This window comes from Octopus sinensis, linkage group LG1 (genome assembly GCF_006345805.1).
Source record: "Octopus sinensis linkage group LG1, ASM634580v1, whole genome shotgun sequence".
In the NCBI taxonomy this organism is placed as follows: Eukaryota; Metazoa; Mollusca; class Cephalopoda; order Octopoda; family Octopodidae; genus Octopus; species Octopus sinensis.
The window spans coordinates 189,081,305-189,102,561 of record NC_042997.1 but is presented as its reverse complement, the minus strand read 5'-3'; the positions used below and the strand labels follow the sequence as shown (position 1 = coordinate 189,102,561).

The 21,257-nt window shown below is 35.6% G+C and overlaps 1 protein-coding gene and 1 long non-coding RNA gene across 11 annotated transcripts in view; one reads left to right on the top strand and one right to left on the bottom strand.

Annotated features, from left to right (window-relative positions):
• Nucleotides 1-21,257, bottom strand: part of LOC115219484 (protein transport protein Sec16A) — a 163,589-nt gene that overhangs the window by 31,186 nt on the left and 111,146 nt on the right. For all 10 annotated transcript variants that reach the window (XM_036507765.1, XM_029789666.2, XM_029789672.2 and 7 more), the window contains 11 exons: nucleotides 19,639-19,750; nucleotides 19,050-19,155; nucleotides 18,338-18,391; nucleotides 17,527-17,613; nucleotides 16,600-16,704; nucleotides 15,434-15,806; nucleotides 11,616-11,753; nucleotides 9,939-10,207; nucleotides 3,364-3,501; nucleotides 1,652-1,750; nucleotides 430-535 (listed from right to left, as the gene is read on the bottom strand). In XM_036507765.1, the coding sequence (XP_036363658.1) occupies nucleotides 430-535; nucleotides 1,652-1,750; nucleotides 3,364-3,501; nucleotides 9,939-10,207; nucleotides 11,616-11,753; nucleotides 15,434-15,806; nucleotides 16,600-16,704; nucleotides 17,527-17,613; nucleotides 18,338-18,391; nucleotides 19,050-19,155; nucleotides 19,639-19,750 (1,587 nt within the window). The remainder of the gene's footprint in view (nucleotides 1-429; nucleotides 536-1,651; nucleotides 1,751-3,363; nucleotides 3,502-9,938; nucleotides 10,208-11,615; nucleotides 11,754-15,433; nucleotides 15,807-16,599; nucleotides 16,705-17,526; nucleotides 17,614-18,337; nucleotides 18,392-19,049; nucleotides 19,156-19,638; nucleotides 19,751-21,257) is intronic.
• Nucleotides 230-20,537, top strand: LOC118765567. Its single transcript, XR_005001427.1, has 3 exons — nucleotides 230-240; nucleotides 7,963-7,967; nucleotides 20,333-20,537. It is a non-coding gene; the product is annotated as an uncharacterized LOC118765567 (long non-coding RNA).

Here is a 21,257-nt window from a genome sequence, read left to right as displayed (position 1 = left end):
TCACACTTGAATGGTGCGTTTTTTATGTGCCATCGGCACGGAGGCCAGCTTGTTGCTCTGGCAACGATCATGCTCATATGGTACACTTAGTGCTCCATTAGCACGGATGCCAGTCATCGAATTTGATTTCGATTTCAATAAATAATTTCTTAATTTAATGTATGAAGTTTTAAATGTTGACTTATATATTCTCTTGTAGATTCCAAGTACCTTCAATTATTGCTTACTATCTCCATTCTAGTCCTACATGTATAATCTACCAATTTTATTCTTTTAGGGCCTGGTTTTACTTTTGAAGGTTGGGGTAGAGAGAAATTAAACATTTAGGATGCTGAAATTATAAATCTTAAAAATTCTATGAATGGAGTAAGTAAACAACTAGTTTATCATATCAGTATTGTAATCAAAATATCAGGAATCTAATCTTACGTTTTCTATTTAGATCTGTATCTTTAGGTGGTGGAGCAGCCTCAGCTTCTGGTTCTTCTTCCTCTCCTGTATTGATCCATTTCTTTCTTTCAGCATCCCACACAATCTGATAAATAAACAAGAGTTAAAAAAAAAAAATTAACATGAATACATCTTCAGTTCTCTCTTCAACAATCTATGAAAAATTGTTAAAAAATTGGTTACCAAATTTATCAGCTTTGACAACTAGATGCTTCTCATCAAAATAAAACAAGTATTTCAATTTGAATTTTTATTAGAAAAGTATTCATTCCAAAAATGAAATATAACTGAAAGATTGTATCTAACCCTTTTTGCAACACCCAATTGATCGGTCCAAGTGAGACAAGCTGAAAGGACTTTGAAGTCGTTCCATTGGTCCAAGGAAACACATGTTTTGAAGTGTTAGAGTCTACCCATGATTGTCTTTCAGTAGATATAATATCAAACTATATAATATATATATATATAGTTTTACATACTAATAAAGTAGTTTTAAGCACTTTATCCCTTGTTTTCTACATGCACCCATCAAATTCAATCTCAACAGAAAAAAAAACTTCGGCCTTTTTGGCTACACATACCAAAATACCATGTGTAACAAAAGGGTTAAAGAGGAAAAATGAAATAAGAGCAAAGTTTTTATTAATTAAAAAAAAATAATCTAACAACTCTTGTCATATTTTAATATCATAACTGTTAGTACAACTCTTAAATTATCAGGTTTCTAGAGGTGAGAGTATACAAATCATTGTATAACAAAAAGTTTAATTATTTATATATAAAGGCCTTAAAATTTCTTTTGATTTCATTTTTATTTTATTGTGATGAAAACAACCAAATCAAAACAGGACTTGATCAATATTGGTTTTAAATGTTGGCACAAGACCATCAATTTCAGAGGAGGGGTTAATTTGATTACATCAATTTTATCAACCCTGAAAGGATGAAAGGCAGCATCAACCTTGGCAGAATTTGAACTCAGAACTTAATGAAGGACAAAATACTGCTAAGCATTTTGCCCAGCATGCTAACAATTCTGCCAGCTCACCACCTTGGACTTGATAAATATTCAAATACTTAGCTAATTTGATGAAGAGACATTAAAAATTAGTTATCTTTAATTGGCTTCAGCTACATGCCAGAGAAAAAATTGTAACATAATTTTAAAACTGTCTAAGGATAAATAATTAATGCAACTTACAGCAGGATTTTTATCTTCAGGAAGTATCATTTCATTCTTCTTCTGCCTTCCAAGTTGACTGAATATATTCAAACTATTCCACCAACCCTTGGTCTCTCCCTGAAGTAATGAGATTTCAAGGTATCGTTATTGTTAATAGTACTGTTATAAATGGAGATTGAAGTTTTAATCCTTAATGCTGGAAAAAGTATTGTCCATAATAAAGATTGCAATAACAACTAGAACCCTGTTGGAATACTAGAATAGGAAATATATTTGGTAAAGCAAAGAGCTTACTATAAATAGTCAAAATATATTTATCATTGGATGTGAAGGATAATTTTAATATTTATTTTATTTTGTTTCTTTTTCTTTGAAAAATTAAATAAAATTATTTTAAAATATTTATTAGATTTCTGGCATCTTTGGGCAACTACTTCTGACTTACTACAGAATTGATAATTTACAGCAGTGGCCCCATGCTAGTAGGGTGCTAAGAGCACCACCCGAGTGTGATCATTGCCAGAGCAGCTAACTGGCTTCCGTGCCGGTGGCACGTAAAAGGCACCATTCAAGTGTGATCGTTACCAGCATCGCCTTACTGGCACCTGTGCCGATGGCATGTGTAAAAAGATTCGAGCGAGGTCGTTGCCAGAACTGCCTGACTGGCCCCTGTGCCGGTGGCACGTAAAAGCATACTCTACACTCTCAGAGTGGTTGGCGTTAGGAAGGGCATCCAGCTGTAGAAACTCTGCTAGATCAAGATTGGAGCCTGGTGCAGCCATCTAGTTCGCCAGTCCTCAGTCAAATCGTCCAACCCATGCTAGCATGGAAAGCAGACGTTAAACGATGATAATGATGATGATAATGATGATGATGACATCTTCATTTTTACAGTCTTTTGTATGTATCTTTAACCCCAAAACTGTAATACCTTTCACTCTAGATTTTGAAAGCTTCTATTTGCCATCTACACCTACTAAAAGAGCTTTCTACATAACCTCCAGTCAAACATATAAATAATGACAGAGTTACTGTAAATGTTTATAATGCTAAATGCAAATTTCACCATAAAGCTTTTATTGAAGTTGTATGCAAAAATTATAATTATCATCATCATCATTTAATGTCCGTGTTCCATGTTAGCATGGGTGGGAGGACAAATCATTAAATGGTTATCAATGGAAAGGACATCTAGCTATAAAGAACCTGCTCTAAAAGTTCACCCAAATGCATACTCTGTTCAGTAGATCATCATCATCATCGTTTAACGTCCGCTTTCCATGCTAGCATGGGTTGGACGATTTTGACTGAGGGTTGGCAAACCAGATGGCTGCACCAGGCTCCAATCTTGATCTGGCAGAGTTTCTACATCTGGATGCCCTTCCTAACGCCAACCACTCCAAGAGAGTAGTGGGTACTTTTTACGTGCCACTGGCACAGGACTACAATTGTTTTTTTATGTTAGCATGGCTTACACAAATATGTTACTGAGGCATTGTCTTTTTCACAGCTGGATGCCCTTCCCGATGTTATTCCCTACCTGTTTATGATTTAAGGATCTCCTATTCCACCTGACCCCAAACATACAAAGTGAACAGATAGGTTCTTGCATTTTCCTAATAATCCAAGTGAATATGGTGAAATATAAAACAATTTAAAACCTACATAAATTTGTATCCCATAATAAACTACCTTATCAAATAGGACAGGAATTTTTCTGTTTTACTTACAGTTACAGGTTTGGAAACATTATTTGTTTTCTTTGGTGATGCCATTTTGACACTATTGGCACTGCCATTACTGACATTGCTGCTTTCCGATATTGTGCGCTGGCGATTATTTCTGTAACGTGTTGGTGCAATGATAGGCTACAAAAGAAAAAAATACTTCATAAGAAATCCATTCCTTCCTTATCATATCAAATGACAACAACAATAACAACATGCAGTCTCAAGTTACTGGGTGAGGAGTATATTAGTAATTAAGATTTGCATTACTGACATAAATCGACCAATTCCTGACTAAAATACTAAAATCAAAATGAGGCAATTCAATTCACAAAGAACTTATCTTCCTTGCTACTGTATTGAGAATAAGTATATTATAATGATAATAGGGCATACTGAACAGCTCTGTACATTATTGGGACATTCTATTAACCTTGGAATAGACTCTGACATGATCTTCACTTAAACTGTGCAGCATCAAACTAGATAATGTGGAACACTAGGTTAGCTCTTTATAATGCTATCTTTTGTAAAAATTTGAAGTATGAATAACATCCAAATTGTGTCCTTCCTTTCAGCCAAAATATTTTTTCATTCTTGTAAATCTGTCTCTTGATGGATTTAATTTGATACATCAAAATTGAAAGCAATTTATCCACATCACAAGCAACAAGGAATCTCTATTACACTTTTACCTCTGAGTAACCCACTATTTATGGTCAATTGTATTTTATTTATAAATTCATGAGACTATTCCCATGGAGATACAAAGCATATTTTTTCTAGCATTCTATCATCCAAACTAAATGTCTTATATAAAATTCCTCTTAAAGACCATTATATAAAAAGCTGTTCTGCATATCTAATTTATTAGAATAATAAAACCCAAATATTTCGTTTTTAGATTTGGTTTGCATGATCCTTTATATGAGTTTGTATGTTGAAGCATATCTGTTGTGTCTGGGGAGAGTAATTTTCTTTCTGTGCCTTATAATGTAACACACTCACCAGTAAAATTTCCACTTATTTCTTATTTTTATTTTCCTAAAAGACTATTGAAAAAGTTGCAAGACGCAACGAAAATTTTAGGAAAATAAAAATAAAAATAAGTGGATATTTTTCCGGTGAGTGTGTTATATTATAAGGCATATAAAGAAAATGACTCTCCCCAGATACAACAAAACCCAAATAAACATCTAGAATCATGAGTTTGTATATGGTCTCTAAGTCTTCTTTTAGATAATAGATTTGCTCAAACAAAGCTAGCAGGAACAGTCCAACAGATCTTTTTCCATGTAGGCAAGTGAAACACCTTTTCAACATTAATAAGCCTCTATAGGTTTCAAAGTATTGTAAAAATAAAGTATTATTCTAAATATTTCATCTTGGAGTTGTGAGAAAAGAAAATGATCTCTTTGTTATAAGACAGTACAACATAAAAAGTTGTAGAGAGAAAAAAACTGATTCATTTAAAATCAGCATTTCCAAATTAGTTAAAGTTGAATAGGTCTTTCAAATACTATAAATCTTTTCAGAAAGCCTCATGTTAATACTTCATTATTAATAATACAATGATTGAAAAGTAATATTTATAAGAAACTGATATGCCAGGTCAACCAGCAATAATCCAGGTTATGCATCTTTTGTATCAACAAGGTAGATTACTCTAGCTAGCTCAAGTAACTACATATCACTTCCACAATAACTGTAATACTTATTTCATCCAATTGTAAAAGCAATTGCTTCAACATCAAATTCTTATGTATAAATTTTGAGACTAATTAAGAAAAAAATTAAAAAGTTTAATGGAAAAAGTTTTGCTCTTGTATGAAGCTTTTCACAGAGTTAAGAATTCTCGTTTATATTTCTTTCATTAACACCTATTGTCATTTCATATTTTAATTTCTCTTTTCTTAAATAATAGTCATACTAATAATTTCTTTAAAATTTGTGGCATTTTATCAAGTAAATGATAACAATCAGTATGGAGAAAGGAAATGCTGGGTGCTTTAGATGTAGTTCATTGCGTTACAAGCTTTAAAAAACAAAAAAAAAAGGTTCTTCGGGTGACAAGGTAATAGTTCTACTGTTGGTTAAAGAAACAGCATCCAGTCATGGAAAACCAGCTACAAAAATAAAAACATTGGCTTGTGCAGCTCTTATCAGTTTGAATCACATAAAATAATTCAAGTTTATTTTCCAGTGGATCCTCTATTGCTGTATAACATTATTACAAATTATCCATCATGCCGTGAAATTTGCAATGCCATCTTGCTGTAACACCATCAGACACATCAAACATTAAAAACTTGGATGGGAAAGCCAATGCAAAATGCCCCAACATATACACATGCACCAGAAACAGCCCATCTCTTCAAGGCTGAACAGAGAGCACAGTTCCAAACTAGAAAACAGTGTAGTTTATTTTGTGTCTTTGTACAACTCTATAAGGTGTCATCATTTTCACCATTCTAAATAAAACTCTATTTAATGCTAAATATATAGAATATATCAAGTGCCTTTGATTAGACACTAAACTTCCAATGCAGCTTCAATTATCAACCAACACTCAGTTTACTTATGCTATTAATGCTTTTGGCGGTAAAAAAAGCATCATCAATACTGTTCTTTCTTCTCTTGATATAGCAGCTCATCCACTGATGGATCCTTTTGATCTCAAAGCGTAGGAGTGGCTGTGTGGTAAGTAGCTTGCTTACCAACCACATGGTTCCGGGTTCAGTCTCACTGTGTTGCACCTTGGGCAAGTGTCTTCTACTATAGCCTCGGGCCGACCAAAGCCTTGTGAGTGGATTTGGTAGACGGAAACTGAAAGAAGCCCGTCGCATATATGTATATATATATAGGCGTACATGGTATTATTAGACTCCAAAACAAATCGTCCATACCATTTTTTCACTTGATATATATATATATATGTATGTATGTGTATATGTTTGTGTGTTTGTGTTTGTCCTCCCCAACGTCGCTTGACAACCAATGCAGGTGTGTTTACGTCCCCGTATTTTAACGGTTCGACAAAAAGAGACCGATAGAATAAGTACTAGGCTTACAAAGAATAAGTCCTGGGGTCGATTTGCTCGACTAAAGGCAGTGCTCCAGCATGGCCACAGTCAAATGACTGAAACAAGTAAAAGAATAAAAGACCAGTCTATCATACTACATAAGATAATTCTTCAGATTACGAACCTCATCCAAACAGCTGAAACACTGACTTTTATTTACATTTACATCAACACAAATATAATCTTAGTAAATGAGTATGTTTTTAGTCAATAGTAACTGAGAAGATTTTTTTTTTTTTTTTCAGTTCGAAAATTTTAGATTTACTATTACAATACTTTGTGTAAGATGTGTTCCACACACCACCAAAGTTTTCTCATAAATTAAATAGAGGAATTAATGATGCAAGAAGATGACTGCTTTGATACAGATCATCATCATGATCATCATTTAGCATCTGCTTTCCATGGGTTGGACGGTTCAACTGGGGTCTGGGAAGCCAGAAGGCTGCACCAGGCCCAGTCTGATCTGGCAATGTTTCTACGGCTGGATGCCCTTCCTAACGCCAACCACTCCGTGAGTGTAGTGGGTGTTTTTTATGTGCCACCGGAACAGGTGCCAGACGAGGCTGGCAAATGGCCACAATCGGATGGTGCTTTTTACGTGCCAAAAATAACAATTTAGTAAAGAACCAGGTGGAAAGAGCTTGGAAAAGGAAATCCAAGGAAAACATGAAACATAGTAGTGGATTCTGATCTCAGGATGCTGAATTTTACGAAAGGAGTGGCAAATGACAGCAATAAGTGCTGAGATATTGCATTGGTGTAGACCATCCATTCTTGCCAGCGCAGAAAAATTGATGTAAAATGATGATGATGTAAGGAGTACTGAGCCAAGCTAGATTCCAGATTCTTTTTGAAATTTAATTGAAAAAGTCACTATATCTTTGTTAAAAATACAGGTACAAAAGGGTTTTAATGATCTTTACATATAATATCTCCAATAAAAATTGGATAATGACCAGAAGTTACACATTTGTATATATAGATATACATTACATATTTATGTATATAGATATATAAAATGCACACATATAAACACATACATATACACACACATATATATATATATATATATATAATTACACACACACACACACATAAAGGAGCATGGCTCAGTGGTTAGAGCATCGGGCTCACAATCATGAAGTAGTGAGTTTGATTCCCAGACTGAGCAGTGTGTTGTGTTCTTGAGCAAAAATGTTGTGTTCAAAAATGTTACTCAATTCAAAGTTGAAAATTTCCTTTTACTGACCCTATGTTACAAGCAATGCATGTTCATCACTTTGATCATATCAAAACATTTAGGCCAACAGATATACACATACTTAGAATTGCTCTTAGTCATTGCATATATTTAGATCAGTAAAACTTTTTCACAATTTCATGTTCTTATTTCTTTATTGCCCATAAGGGGCTAAACATAAAGGGGACAAACAAGGTCAGACAAAGGGATTAAGTCGATCCCATCGACCCCAGTGTGTAACTGGCACTTAATTTATCAACCCCAAAAGGATGAAAGGCAAAGTCAACCTTGGTGGAATTTGAGCTCAGAATGTAACGACAGACGAAATACTACTAAGCATTTCACCTGGCATGCTAACGTTTCTGCCAGCTCATCAGTGCAAAATAGATTATAAATTCATGTTCTATTTTGCACCTGGGTAAATGAAATTCATCAAATAATAACATTAAGTTACTATCACAGGGACAAACTTTCTGACAGTTCCATTTGTAAAAAAGTTCAGGTGAGAAAGTTCTTCTGCTATAACCCTTTTGATACCAAGCAATCTGAAGACCATGCCTGGTTCTATGGCACAAATTTCCTGTATTAAAGTGATCTAAATGAAAAGCTTTTTTTCAAAATATTATGTTAATTGATGTTCCAAACACCAGCTTAATAATGACAAAATTACTTTACTAAATTCTTCATCATTTTCACACAAACATTTAGCATCAGTTTGTTTCTCTGCTAAATTCTAATGAAATATCCATGTTGATTCTGAAATTAGAAGCTCTTCTAATAGAACTCTCTTTCCTTTACAGCTTCTATTGATTTCAGCCTCAAACTGTACTTCTGTGTGTGTGTGTATGTCTTTCTCTCTCTCTATCTATCTCCAACTTTAAACAATGATGATACATCATACCACCATCTTGATGATAATCAGTGGACTTCAGATAATACATTGCTTATTGTATCATCAACCATGTTGTACAAACAAGCTTTCCTCAAAAGAATAAGCTAATTCCTTACTTAAGTAACCACATTTTTAAGCTATAATTAATTAACTAACTGGAAGGTTAATTATAAACACAATTTTAAAGGTTATAACATCAAATCCAAAAGCAAAAGAAATATAAATAATTAACTTCATACTCTTTAAAGATAAACAGTATAACTGAATGTATGGAAATTTAAGTTGAACATTTGAAAAAAAGATAACTATACTAAACAGCACAAAAAAAAAAGATACATTCTCCAATACTATAAATCTAAATAAATATAATATGCACTTCAGCTAAACCTACTAACATTTTTAGTAGAGTTCTTTGACAGTGCAACAGTTACATTATCAAAGATTTGCTGTTCTCCTTCTCTATAAGGTATCAACAAAAGTTTTGCTTCAACTTTACTTTTGGATGTAATTGAATAATAAATAATTAAATTGTTTTGCTTCTCTAGGGTCACAGGAAAAAAATTATATAACATTTTTCTGCATAGGAGTAGCAATGCATTTTATCTGCTCCTCATTCTACTCTATTATTATTGAAAATATCTTTATAAGCAAATATATTTAAGAAACAATTTTATCCACAAATGAAGGATTAAAAGGTTGCACGCTCTGTTTAATCTCAGAACTGTTATAACATCAAAAGTTCATGTAACATCAACTAAGTCATTAGCCTTACAAGCAAATCTTTTCTTCTTATTGACATATATATATATACATAACCAGTGTATCCCATATCAGAAATCATTTATTAGTAATGCAGTAATTTTATCTTTTATAAAATAATCAAGGCCATGAAAAACGCGAACAAGGTTTCTGAAGAATTTGCTTATTTATTTACAATTTGATATACTTTTCTAAAATAAAATATTTCCATAAAATTTTAGAATACACGTAAACAAGTTTTATAACAGAGACAAAGTTGTTATTCATCTAAGATAATATAATCGCCATGTCTGAGAAAATACTTCTCAACTGAATTTTTAAAAGTCACAATGATTTGCAGAATACAACAAAGCGCCAAAATCTTTGAATATAATAAAACATCGCAATACATCTGCAAGCTTTTGGAGAAGTTAAAAATTAAAATATATTCCACAAAATTACCCAGATGATAATAATTTGAAAACAACCCATTATTATAATACTTTAATAAAATTAAAAAAAAAAAGGAAATCTTAATACTGAGATGCCATCAATTGCTAATGCTGTCTCATTTGAGGAGTGGAATAGTTCATTTTCGTAAATACTACAACTGGTTGCTCACCTTGTGTGTACTGCTTCCAAAATAATCAAATCCACCTCCTTCAGAATTAGTTGTGTCTGTTGTTGAAGAACCTACTTGATCTCCAGATACTCCTTCTTCAGAATGTGAATTAGATCCTTGGGTTAGATTTTGAGCTTGGGGTGGATGTAAAGGCTTTTCCCAAGACTGTGTCCCAGATATGGCTGAAACCTGCTGTTCTTGACTGCCAAATGCTTGATTATCACTTGTAATATTTCCAGCTCCAAGATGGGCATCAGATCCAACTGTCTCTATAAAAACATCAGAAACAAATAGATTATCATAAAGAATCTCTCAGTGATTTTTTTTTTCCTAACCTTTTACAACAAAAAAAAATCTTTTAATTTATTTTCACTTTCTGACTGTTTCACATTTATTTTGCATAGAAGACTAAATAAGGTAGCATTAGAAATTTTAGAGATGACAGTTGTGTGGTTGAGGCATCTGACTGCTGAAGACATAGTAATGAATACAAATACAACTCTGATTGTGTCAGTCTGTCTGACAGACGTCACTTTCAAACTTACTTCTCAATTTAGATTTTAATAGTTATCATCATCATCACCGTTTAACGTCCGCTTTCCATAATAGCATGGGTTGGATGATTTGACTGAGGGCTGGCGAACCAGATGGCTGCACCAGGCTCCAATCTGATCTGGCAGAGTTTCTACAGCTGGATGCCCTTCCTAACGCCAACTCCTCTGAGAATGCAGTGGGTGCTTTCATGTGCCACTGGCACAAGGGCCAGCCAGGCGGTACTGGCAACAGCTATGCTCAAATGGTGCTTTTTACATGCCACCTGCACAGGAGCCAGTCCAGCAGCACTGGCAACAACTTCACTCAAATGATAGTATTAGGAAAAGCAATCAACAATAAAAATCATAGCTTTGAAAGCAAGCAGATGTCCAAATCTATAAAAACTGTATACAAATCATGCTAGTATGGAAAAACAAATGTGAAACAGTAAAAAAAAAAAACAATAACTAAGGATTTCAATTCTTTTTTTGCATCAAATATAGAGAAAAGCTTCATCTTTGGCTTGCAAATTTGGCAATATGTATCATCATCATTTTTAACATCCATTTTCCATGCTTGCATGGGTCAGATGTAAATTTACTAAGCAGATTTTCTTTGACTAGATACCTTTCCTATTGCCAATGTTCAGCTGATTCTAAACAAGGTAATATGTTTCCATAGCCAGACATGTTTTTCACTGAAGACTAAAAATGAGCAACATCATTTGTATGATGGTGATGGTTATTTACAACCATCATGTGATGTCAAGACAAAGACACACACAAACACACGCATACACATAAAACTCTGAGAAACATCCAGGTCTTCTCAATCTACCCAACCTACCTACTATGCTTTACCTGCCAGATTCTGCACAGAGCATTTTTTTTTATTAACCATTCTCACCACCCTCGAGAATCCCAACTCTCCCACATTTTACCAACAGATGTTGACCTCCAGTTTTTCAAACTGACAGTCAAGTACATTACTGACACCCGTCAAGAAGACCATACCATACAAAAGCTTAAGTGCCTCTTCTCTCTCAGCTAACATTTTAAACACAAGAATTTGCTATTGTGCCAACACAATAAATGGATTCTGATTATTAAAGGATAAAAAAAAAAAAAAAAAACAATGTCTTACCTTGAGGGGCATGGATTCTACTATCAGGCTCGTTCTGGGGATAATTTGAATTCTGAAGTCCATCTGTTTCTTCTTGATAGTTATACATAGATTCTTGTGGCTGTTGTTGTTGTTGTTGTGTATAATTATAGGAATATTCTATAAATAATAAAATATTACAAGGAATGAAACCTGAATGACTAGAAACAGAAAAATGAATCTTCATACAAAAATATTTGAACTTATATACTTTAGTGTATAATTAAAATGTTTGCTTCACAACCTCATGTTCCCATCTTAAAGTCCACTGTGTGACACTCGGTATTTTTCTCTACCATAGCTTCAAGTCAACAAAAGACTTTTGAATAGAATTTGGTAAATGGGATCAGTAAAAGCCAGTCATAAGCATTTATGCAAATGAATATATATGTGTGCGCATGCATAGTTTTGGGATCAAGAAGTTAGCCATTCCAGCAATCACAGAGAAGTCAGTCAAGAGCTTGGGCAAGGTTTTCAACAGCTCATTGAGAGATACTACATCTATCCAGTCAGCCTGCACTGAGTTGGATGGCTGGCTGAAATCCGTGGACAAGTCAGGCCTACCTAGGAAGTTCAAAGCCTGGGTCTACCAACACAGCATTCTTCCCAGGATCCTGTGGTCCCTCCTTGTCTATGCAATCCCCATCTCAACAGTAGAGACCTGAGAGAGGAGGGTCAGCAACCACCTCTGGAGATGGCTTGGATTACCAAGGAGCCTGAGCAGCATCACGCTTTACAGCAACAACACCAAACTGCAGTTGCCCTTCAAATCATTGGAAGAGGAATTCAAGGTGACAAGATCCAGAGAAGTGGTCCAGTACAGGAACTCTTGTGATCTGAAGGTGGCTAAAGCAGGGATCCAAGTGAGGACTGACAGGAAGTGAAGAGCAGAGGATGCAGTTCAAGAGGCAGAGGCAAGGCTGCACCAAAAGGAGAATTGTAGGAGTGGTCACACAAGGCAGAGCTGGGCTAGGCTACTTTCCAACTCCTCAAACGAACACCAGTGGGAAAGAAGGGCACCGCCTTGTTCACGAGGAGGTGAGAGCTGCAGTGGAGGAAATGAGAACATGTGAGGCAGTGGAAATGAAGCAACCGAGAGCCTGGACAAGATGAGAGAATGTGGCCAAGAGGAAAGTGACCTGGGCTGAGCTGTGGAAAGCCAAACCTCACACATTAAATTCCTCATCCAGGCAGTGTACGATGTGCTTCCAAACCCATCAAACCTGTACACATGGAGTATAGCAGAGACACCACCATGTGCATTGTATTTCAAACGAGGAACCCTGGAACACATCCTCAGATGCTGCACAGGGGCACATGGTGAAGGACGGTACTGCTGGAGGCATGCCCAAGTCCTTAAGAGCAAGGTGTCTCCCAGTGGAGGTTGGATACAGGGGTTTTGCAGCCCATTCCCTGACCAGAGCCTTCCACAGTTTGGGCATTGAAGGAGTGAAGAAGACCATCTGCAGTACCACTGATGCAGCAAAGGGGGCCTCAAGAAGGGTGTAGATCAAAAGAGGAGAGCCATGAGTTAGCTAACTGGCCATCTGGACACAAGCTGGGGTCTGATCAGCCCCACCTGGGTCACCTGGAGGAGGGTGTATGATGTTGTAAGACTCGAAACACTCGAAGATACTAGGCACATCACTGAAGATGTATCCAGATGCATCAGTCATTGATGTATGTACAGAGTGAGAGTGCAAAATCAGAGAACTAAATAAAAAATACCTTGCAGTATTTGATTTGCCTTGATTATGTCCCTTTGCACCATACTGACTTGGCCTACTGTTCACTTTCAAAGCTGATAAAATAAGTGCTTGACTAAAATCTGTGATTGCTATAATCAACTAAGAGCTTTTCTAGTAAAAATCCCCAGCATGAATGCAGTCCACTGACTGGAGCTAGTAAAAGAATATGTTATAAGAAGTACAATGGTAATGAGTTAAGAATCAAAGGCTGCTATTTAGCAAGGCACATTACTCTTCTTATCTTAGGCTATAATTATCTTTGACAATGTTTATTTTTCTCTTCTTTTTTTTTTCTCCTCAATATCAGTATCTCCAAATATAATTTATTATAATCCTATTATAGCAAATGAATGCTCACAAAAGCACTTTTCAATTGCTTTCATCAAACATGCAAAAAGTCTTAACATTTAAATTGGTTGTGGATAACACATTTTCCTCAAGGACATAAGAATCACAAGAATAAATGTGACAAATCTATGTGAGAAACTTAGCCTACTAGGATGTTACCACTAATCTAAACCTGAGAGGTCCAGCAAAAGATACCAAAAGAATAAGTACTGTGCCCAACTGATCCTACTATACTGTGTAGTAGACAAAATCAAAAACAAACAATGTACATGCACAAAATTAAAACTATAAAATGGCAACAATTTATTGATTGCATCCTCTCTCTCTCTATATATATATATATATATAAAGCACCATCTGAACGTGGCCGATGCCAGTGCCGCCTAGACTGGCTTCCGTGCCGGTGGCACATAAAAAACACCATCCGAATCGTGGCCGATGCCAGCACCGCCTTGACTGGCTTCCGTGCCGGTGGCACGTAAAATGCACCAATCCGATCGTGGTCGTTGCCAGCCTCGCCTGGCACCTGTGCCGGTGACACGCAAAAAGCACCCACTATACTCACGGAGTGGTTGGTGTTAGGAAGGGCATCCAGCTGTAGAAACACTGCCAGATCAGACTGGAGCCTGGTGCAGCCTTCTGGCTTCCCAGATCCCCGGTCGAACCGTCCAACCCATGCTAGCATGGAGAACGGACGTTAAACGATGATGATGATGATATATATATACACACACACACACACACACACACAAAGTAATCTAGCATATATATGAAATAACTTAGTGTAGGTGTATAAATCTCATCATTTCATTAGCTTTGCATGCTGGTATAAGTTGAACAGGTCATTGCAGTCGGTGTGCATGCATTGAGGGACAGAATCCCACTTGCATATCATTTTGGTTTGGTTTTACAGCCAGAATATATAAACAGTTCTCTGAATCTACTGGATTTGTTGTGTATATAAAAAGACAGGCTGCTTATTTCTCTGGGATTGGTTAAATGATGTAGACACCTCTGATGAGAACGCACTAAGGTTCAAAAATCAATTAAAGGTGTTCATCATTGTTTTTCTGTTTTGGGAGATGTAGTTAAATTTGCCATGTTTATATTTCTACAACAAAAGGTTTATACACACACACACACATCTGTATGTATATATATATATATATATATATATCATCATCGTTTAACGTCCGCTTTCCATACCAGCATGGGTTGGACGATTTGACTGAGGTCTGGCCAACCAGATGGCTGCACCAGACTCCAATCTGATCTGACAGAGTTTCTACAGCTGGATGCCCTTCCTAACACCAACCACTCTGAGAGTGCAGTGGGTGCTTTTACGTTGCCACCGGCACGAGGGCCAGTCAGGCAGTACTGGCAATGGCCACACTCAAATGGTGCTTTTTATGTGCCACCTGCACAGGAGCCAGTCCAGCAGCACTGGCAACAACCTCGCTCGAATGTTTTTTCACGTGCCACCAGTACAAGTGCCAGTATATATATATGTGTGTGTATATATATATATATATATATATATATATATATATATTCAGTGTCTATCAAAAGAGGCATTAATATTATATTAGTAATGGTGATAAAGAGATTCTGTAAACAAATCGGATTAACAATGTAGAGTGTTTAAATGTATTTAAAGAAGTGTAATTAAAATGGTACGAAAGAAAACTGTTTGTAGGTATTTACCAGCATTTCCATGAAACTGTTGTTGACTATTTAGTTGTTGCTGATATTGTTGTTGATGCTGTAGTACTTGTTGCTGAGAGTGTTGTTGTGCACTAACTGAATTGTTAAAATAATTATTATTAGGTAAATGCTGTTCAAGAAAAGGCTGCTGTTGATGTTGCTCTCCACTGTAACCAGCCTCAGTTGAGATACCGGGTGCACCCCACTGTTGATCTTGAATATAACTTCCCATCGCTCCTTGTGAATAGCCAGACACCAAAGAATCTTGCATATTATTTAGGTAATTTGCCACTTCTCCACTTTCACTGCTAGTTGCCGTTGTTTGGGGTCCTAATGGTGTAGCAGAACCAGATAATGGTTGTATTGCGCCTTCCTGTGAATGGAAAGTCAAAAATGATAAAAAAACAACAATTTATTAATGAAATATTTTTATTAAATATAGTACTTTCATCTGAATCTTCAAACAATGTTTACATAATTTCAATTATCTCTATATATAATGCTGAAGTTGTCTGTGTGTGGCAGGTTTGGTAGCCTTCAACTAACACTATCTCCTCCAAGACCCTGCAGCACAAGTAGACCAAAATTGAGAGTATGATGATAGAAGAAGGCTTGCTCTTCACTCCGTAGAAGATAAAATTCAAATCGGACCATGTTAACACAAAAAATTATTTACATCAAAAAGGTGCTTTTTTCTATGAAAATCCCTATATTTTACGATTTTTTTACTGCTGTGTCGCCATTTTTCGGTGTATTTCAAACAGAAAAATGCTCACTTAAAGAGAATAACAAGCTACATAATGCAAAATTTTTACTTTTCAAAAATTCCAATTCTAAAGGGTCGAAACAAACCCAAGCAACGCCGGGCGATACTGCTAGTTTCTTGATAAAATGAGAGGAAGAAACTGGAAAATTTATAGATTAACAATGAAGAGCATTGTATGTTTCTATTTTCTGGTTCAATTTGGTACTTACAATACCATTGGTAAATTTAGATTTTGTGAAAAAAGCATTAAATTTGTTATGTTAAAAGAAAGTACAAATATTTAAAAAATATATATTATTTGTTACAGAAGATTAAAAATATTTAAGTCTTTTACTGGTTCTATCTAGTTGGCTACGACAGAGAAGAACTAAAAACATTAATAACAAAAACTTTTACTAACTTCAAAGCTTTTACAGATGTTTCCCAACTGTTGTAACCAAACTGGATCAGACATATCTCCTTGCTGTAAATGCTGAGGATCATAACACTTCAGGCGATTGGAGATCTACAAAAAAAAACGTTAACAAATTCATATTTTCTCCTTAGGTTTTTCTGAAAAAGAAATTATTACTTTGGGAACAACTCTCCCATAACCAGAAATTTTTTTTTTAAATTCAGCCTAAGCTTCTTGACTGAACTTCAATTGAAATTTAAGAAAGGCTTTTGTAATGATGATGAAACTCTAAGAAAAAGCCTGGAAATACAATTATATCAAATTCTCTGGTCCTTCACAATCATTTGCAAAGTCTGAACATTTATTGACTTCAAAGTCAATGCTAGAAGAAAAACCACCATCTTTAGTTTCAAGACAAAAGGAGTTCTTCCATCAGGAAGCCACATACAGCAAGAAAGACATTCCAAAGGCTGGAGCAGTTTGAATGGGAAACGATGCCCAACCCACCATATTCATCAGACATTGCCCCTTCTGATTATAAATTATTCCACAGTCTTCAAAATCATTCAGACAGAAAAGATATGAATTCTGTAGGCGAGATCAGAACAGTACTGGAGGAGTATTTTTCATCACAGAAAAGTGAATTTTGGAAGAGGGTCCTTGCAAGTCAACCAGATAGCTAGAAGAGCATTGTAGAAAATGAAGGAGAGTATATTTTAGATTAAAAAAGAACTTTGTTTATCTTAATTTTGAAAAATAAAAGAAGTATTTTTTAAAAAAAACGTATTATTTATGGGATGACCCAATACTTTGATTTTAGAGACAACACAAAGTTTGAGGCATGTCAAATTAAAACAAATTCTATTCCAAATATACAAGAATAAATTGATAAATTATAATGCAGAAGATGAAGTTAATGATGCAAAGACTTACCTCATTTAGCACCTTAACCACAGTTAACTGATAGCAAACTGGGTTACTTATCACAGATAATGTTATCACTTCACAGTAATGCAATGCCTGTAGAAAAATTAAAAATACAACACCATTATTGATAACTTTATATTCCAGATATGAAGTTTTACTATTCTTATGCAATATTCCTATATTTCTATTTCATTAGAATGCTACATTTCAAAATGACTCAGGCAAAATACTTTATAAGCTCCCTTTTAGTACACTATGATAACAATATTGTTTAGATTAGTAAATAACTCTGCGTATTCTTGTGGCAGGTCCAAGGTTATAGTTCATTACCATTCTATATTGTAAGTCTATGGTTGTGTTCCATTTATACTGATTTTTACACTGAGTGATATACAAAACAAGGCATAAATAATGGTCATTACATATTTCTATGACATATTTATGCCTTGTCTTTTATTTTTATGTGTGTGTGTGTGTTTATATATATATATATATATATAAAAAAGAACTTATACTGACACTGAAAATATAACAGAGTTGAAATCCCAGAACAATTTCATCTAAACATAGATGACAAAGTATTAATTATAAAACTTTTCTCACTTTGACAAGTATAAATACACCCCTTTTATTTTAGCTTGTAATTAACACTTTTATTACCACTTCTTTAAACTAAGTTATTGTTTCTAAAAGATGGATTATAATCAAATAAAATTCTTTAATTCAACTGACATTCAATATTGCCAAATGAGGAATATACTTTAATTGAAAACAAAGCACGCATTAAAACTTTATATCTACAAGAGTCAAAACCTACCTCTTGGGTCAATCCATACTCTGCTAGGCGACAGGCATATAATAATTTGTATGGCTAAAAAGAAAATTACAAAATACAACATTAACAAGTCACAATTTTCCAAACAAAGGACAGTAAAATTTTCATTCAATAAATTTCCATTCACTATATTTCCATTCAATAACATAAAGCTACTTTCCTTAATTTCCGTATAATAAATCACATCCGACAGAATTAGTCACTTTTTAGAATAGAAAAATTATCTATGGTAGTACAAGAACCAATACCTTAGATTTTATATAACATAAACTAATGGGAGTAGACATTAAAGAAGTCTAAAATCTAGAACTTGATCAAGACTAATGGTTTAATAAGAGCCAACAATGTCAAAAATAAAAGGAAAGTGGAATAGATATAGTGTTAAGTATTGCAAAACTACACCATATCCTGAAAAAAAAACAGAGAAACAACTTTTTAAACTTACTACATAGAGCAGTGTGGGCAACATTGTGGAAGAGTTAAAAGCTAAAAACCTTAAACTAGCTTAGTGGTTTACAAGATATAATTTTTATTTAGCTGAGCTAGAAGTGTGATGAAGGGAAGAAGCTAAAAGAACAAATTTTTATCTTGAAAGCACAAAATGGAAAAAATATCATTTCACAAAAAGTACCGACATAAAACAGAAACATAAGGACAAAATGAGAGTTTTAGAAATGCATATGGAAGTACTTACTTGAAAAGAAGGTAAAAAATAGAGAGGGTTCCCCAAAGACTGGGCATATTCAAATATTTCAGTGCATTGAATGGCTTCATTGGTTGCAAACTCTTTCAAAGATAAACTAGGAAATATAAGGAATAAAAATTATAAGCAACATCTTAATACACATAGTTATGTATATTTAACATATATATAACATATATAGGTGCAGGAGTGGCTGTGTGGTAAGTAGCTTGCTTACCAACCACATGGTTCTGACTTCAGTCCCACTGCATGGCACTTTCGGCAAGTGTCTTCTACTATAGCCTCGGGCCGACCAAAGCCTTGTGAGTGGATTTGGCAGACGGAAACTGAAAGAAACCCGTCGTATATATGTATATATGTGTGTGTGTGTGTGTGTGTGTGTGTATGTTTGTCCCCCCAACATCGATTGACAACCGATGCTGGTGTGTTTATGTCCCCGTAACTTAGCGGTTCGGCAAAAGAGACCGATAGAATAAGTACTAGGCTTACAAAGAATAAGTACTCCAGCATGGCCGCAGTCAAATGACTGAAACAAGTAAAAGAATAAAATAGTATAACAATATTAACAATATATTATTACCTGTGAGATGAACCAATGAGGACAATCTTTGATGTCTTTTTAGAGTAAATGCCAAAGTGAACTTGTGCCATCAAATAACAGAAATGACTGGCATGAAGAAAGCCCTTAGCAGCTGCAAGAGAGAGAAAAAATATATATATACAAGGTTTTTAAACTTGTAATTTTTATCATTCATACTCTAAAATGATTGTAAGATTACCTGACCTAAAGAATAATAGCAAACAGTAACTAAAATATTTCTATAGCCACATCCTTAGGTTTTATCATCATCATTATCGTTTAATGTCTGCTTTCCATACTAGCATGGGTTGGACGATTTGACCGAGGACTGGCGAACCGGATGGCTGCACCAGGCTCCAGCCTTGATCTGGCAGAGTTTCTACAGCTGGATGCCCTTCCTAACGCCAACCACTCTGAGAGTGTAGCGGGTGCTTTTACGTGCCACCAGCACGAGGGCCAGTCAGGCAGTACTGGCAACGGCCACACTCAAATCGTGTTGGCTTCTTTCTTGTACCTCTCTCTCACACACACGCCAGATAACCATGTACCTCCTCTATAGCAAGATATTTATTTCTGCCTCTCTATTTCTCTGTCACACTCTAACCTTTCATCATCTGTTACTGGATCACCTCCTCTAATGCCCTCTCTGTTGTGTGACAAAGAGAGAGACAGACAGACAGAAGCAGGTGACAAGACACCTGCTTCTGTCTTTCTGTCTCTTTGTCACACTTTAACCTTTCATCCTCTGTCTGACACAAGTTCCTCTCCTCAAATGCCCCTACCTCTCTCATCATTCCTTGTCTTGTGAGTTACTTGGTTACCCTGCCAGTGCTGGTGCCATGTTAAAAACATCCAGTCCACATTGTAACATGGTTGGCATTTGGAAGGGCATCCATGCTAAAACTAACCTCACCTGTGCTAGAGACTGTTGTGAGTGGGGTATTCTATGATTATTTCGTGCAAAGCAGTGTTCCTCAGCCATTTTTGCTGATGGACCCCAGTTGAGAATCACTGGTGTAGAGCAACAGAACTATCCCAAGTGTGTGAACAGTACTTTAATGTGATGTACTCCTGAGCTCTATAAAGGATCAGCAACTGATCAGAGAGAACACAGACAGTATGATACTGAATAGAATTATTAGGTTTCTAATAAGGTGCATGTGAAACGCATGGCTCAGTGAAGGCGCATGGCTCAGTGGTTAGAGTATCGAGCTTACAATCGTGAGGTTGTGAGCTCAAATCCCAGACAGGGGTGCATGTTGTTTTCTCGAGCAAGGCACTTTATTTCAAGTTGTTCCAGTTCACTCAGCTGTAGAAATGAGTTGTGATGTCACAGGTACCAAGCTGTATCAGCCTTTGCCTTTCCCTTGGATAACACTGGTGGTGTGGAGAGGAGATGCTGGTATGCATGGGTGACTACTGGTCTTCTATAAACAACCTTGCCCGGACTTGTGCCTGGGAGGGTAACTTTCTAGGTGCAATCCCATGGTCTGTGTCGTGACTGAAGAGGGTCTCAGAATAAGGTGCATGGCTCAGTGGTTAGAGTGCCGGGCTCAGAATCACGAGGTACAGAGTTCGATTCCTGGACCAGGATGTGTGTTGTGTTCTTGAGCAAGACA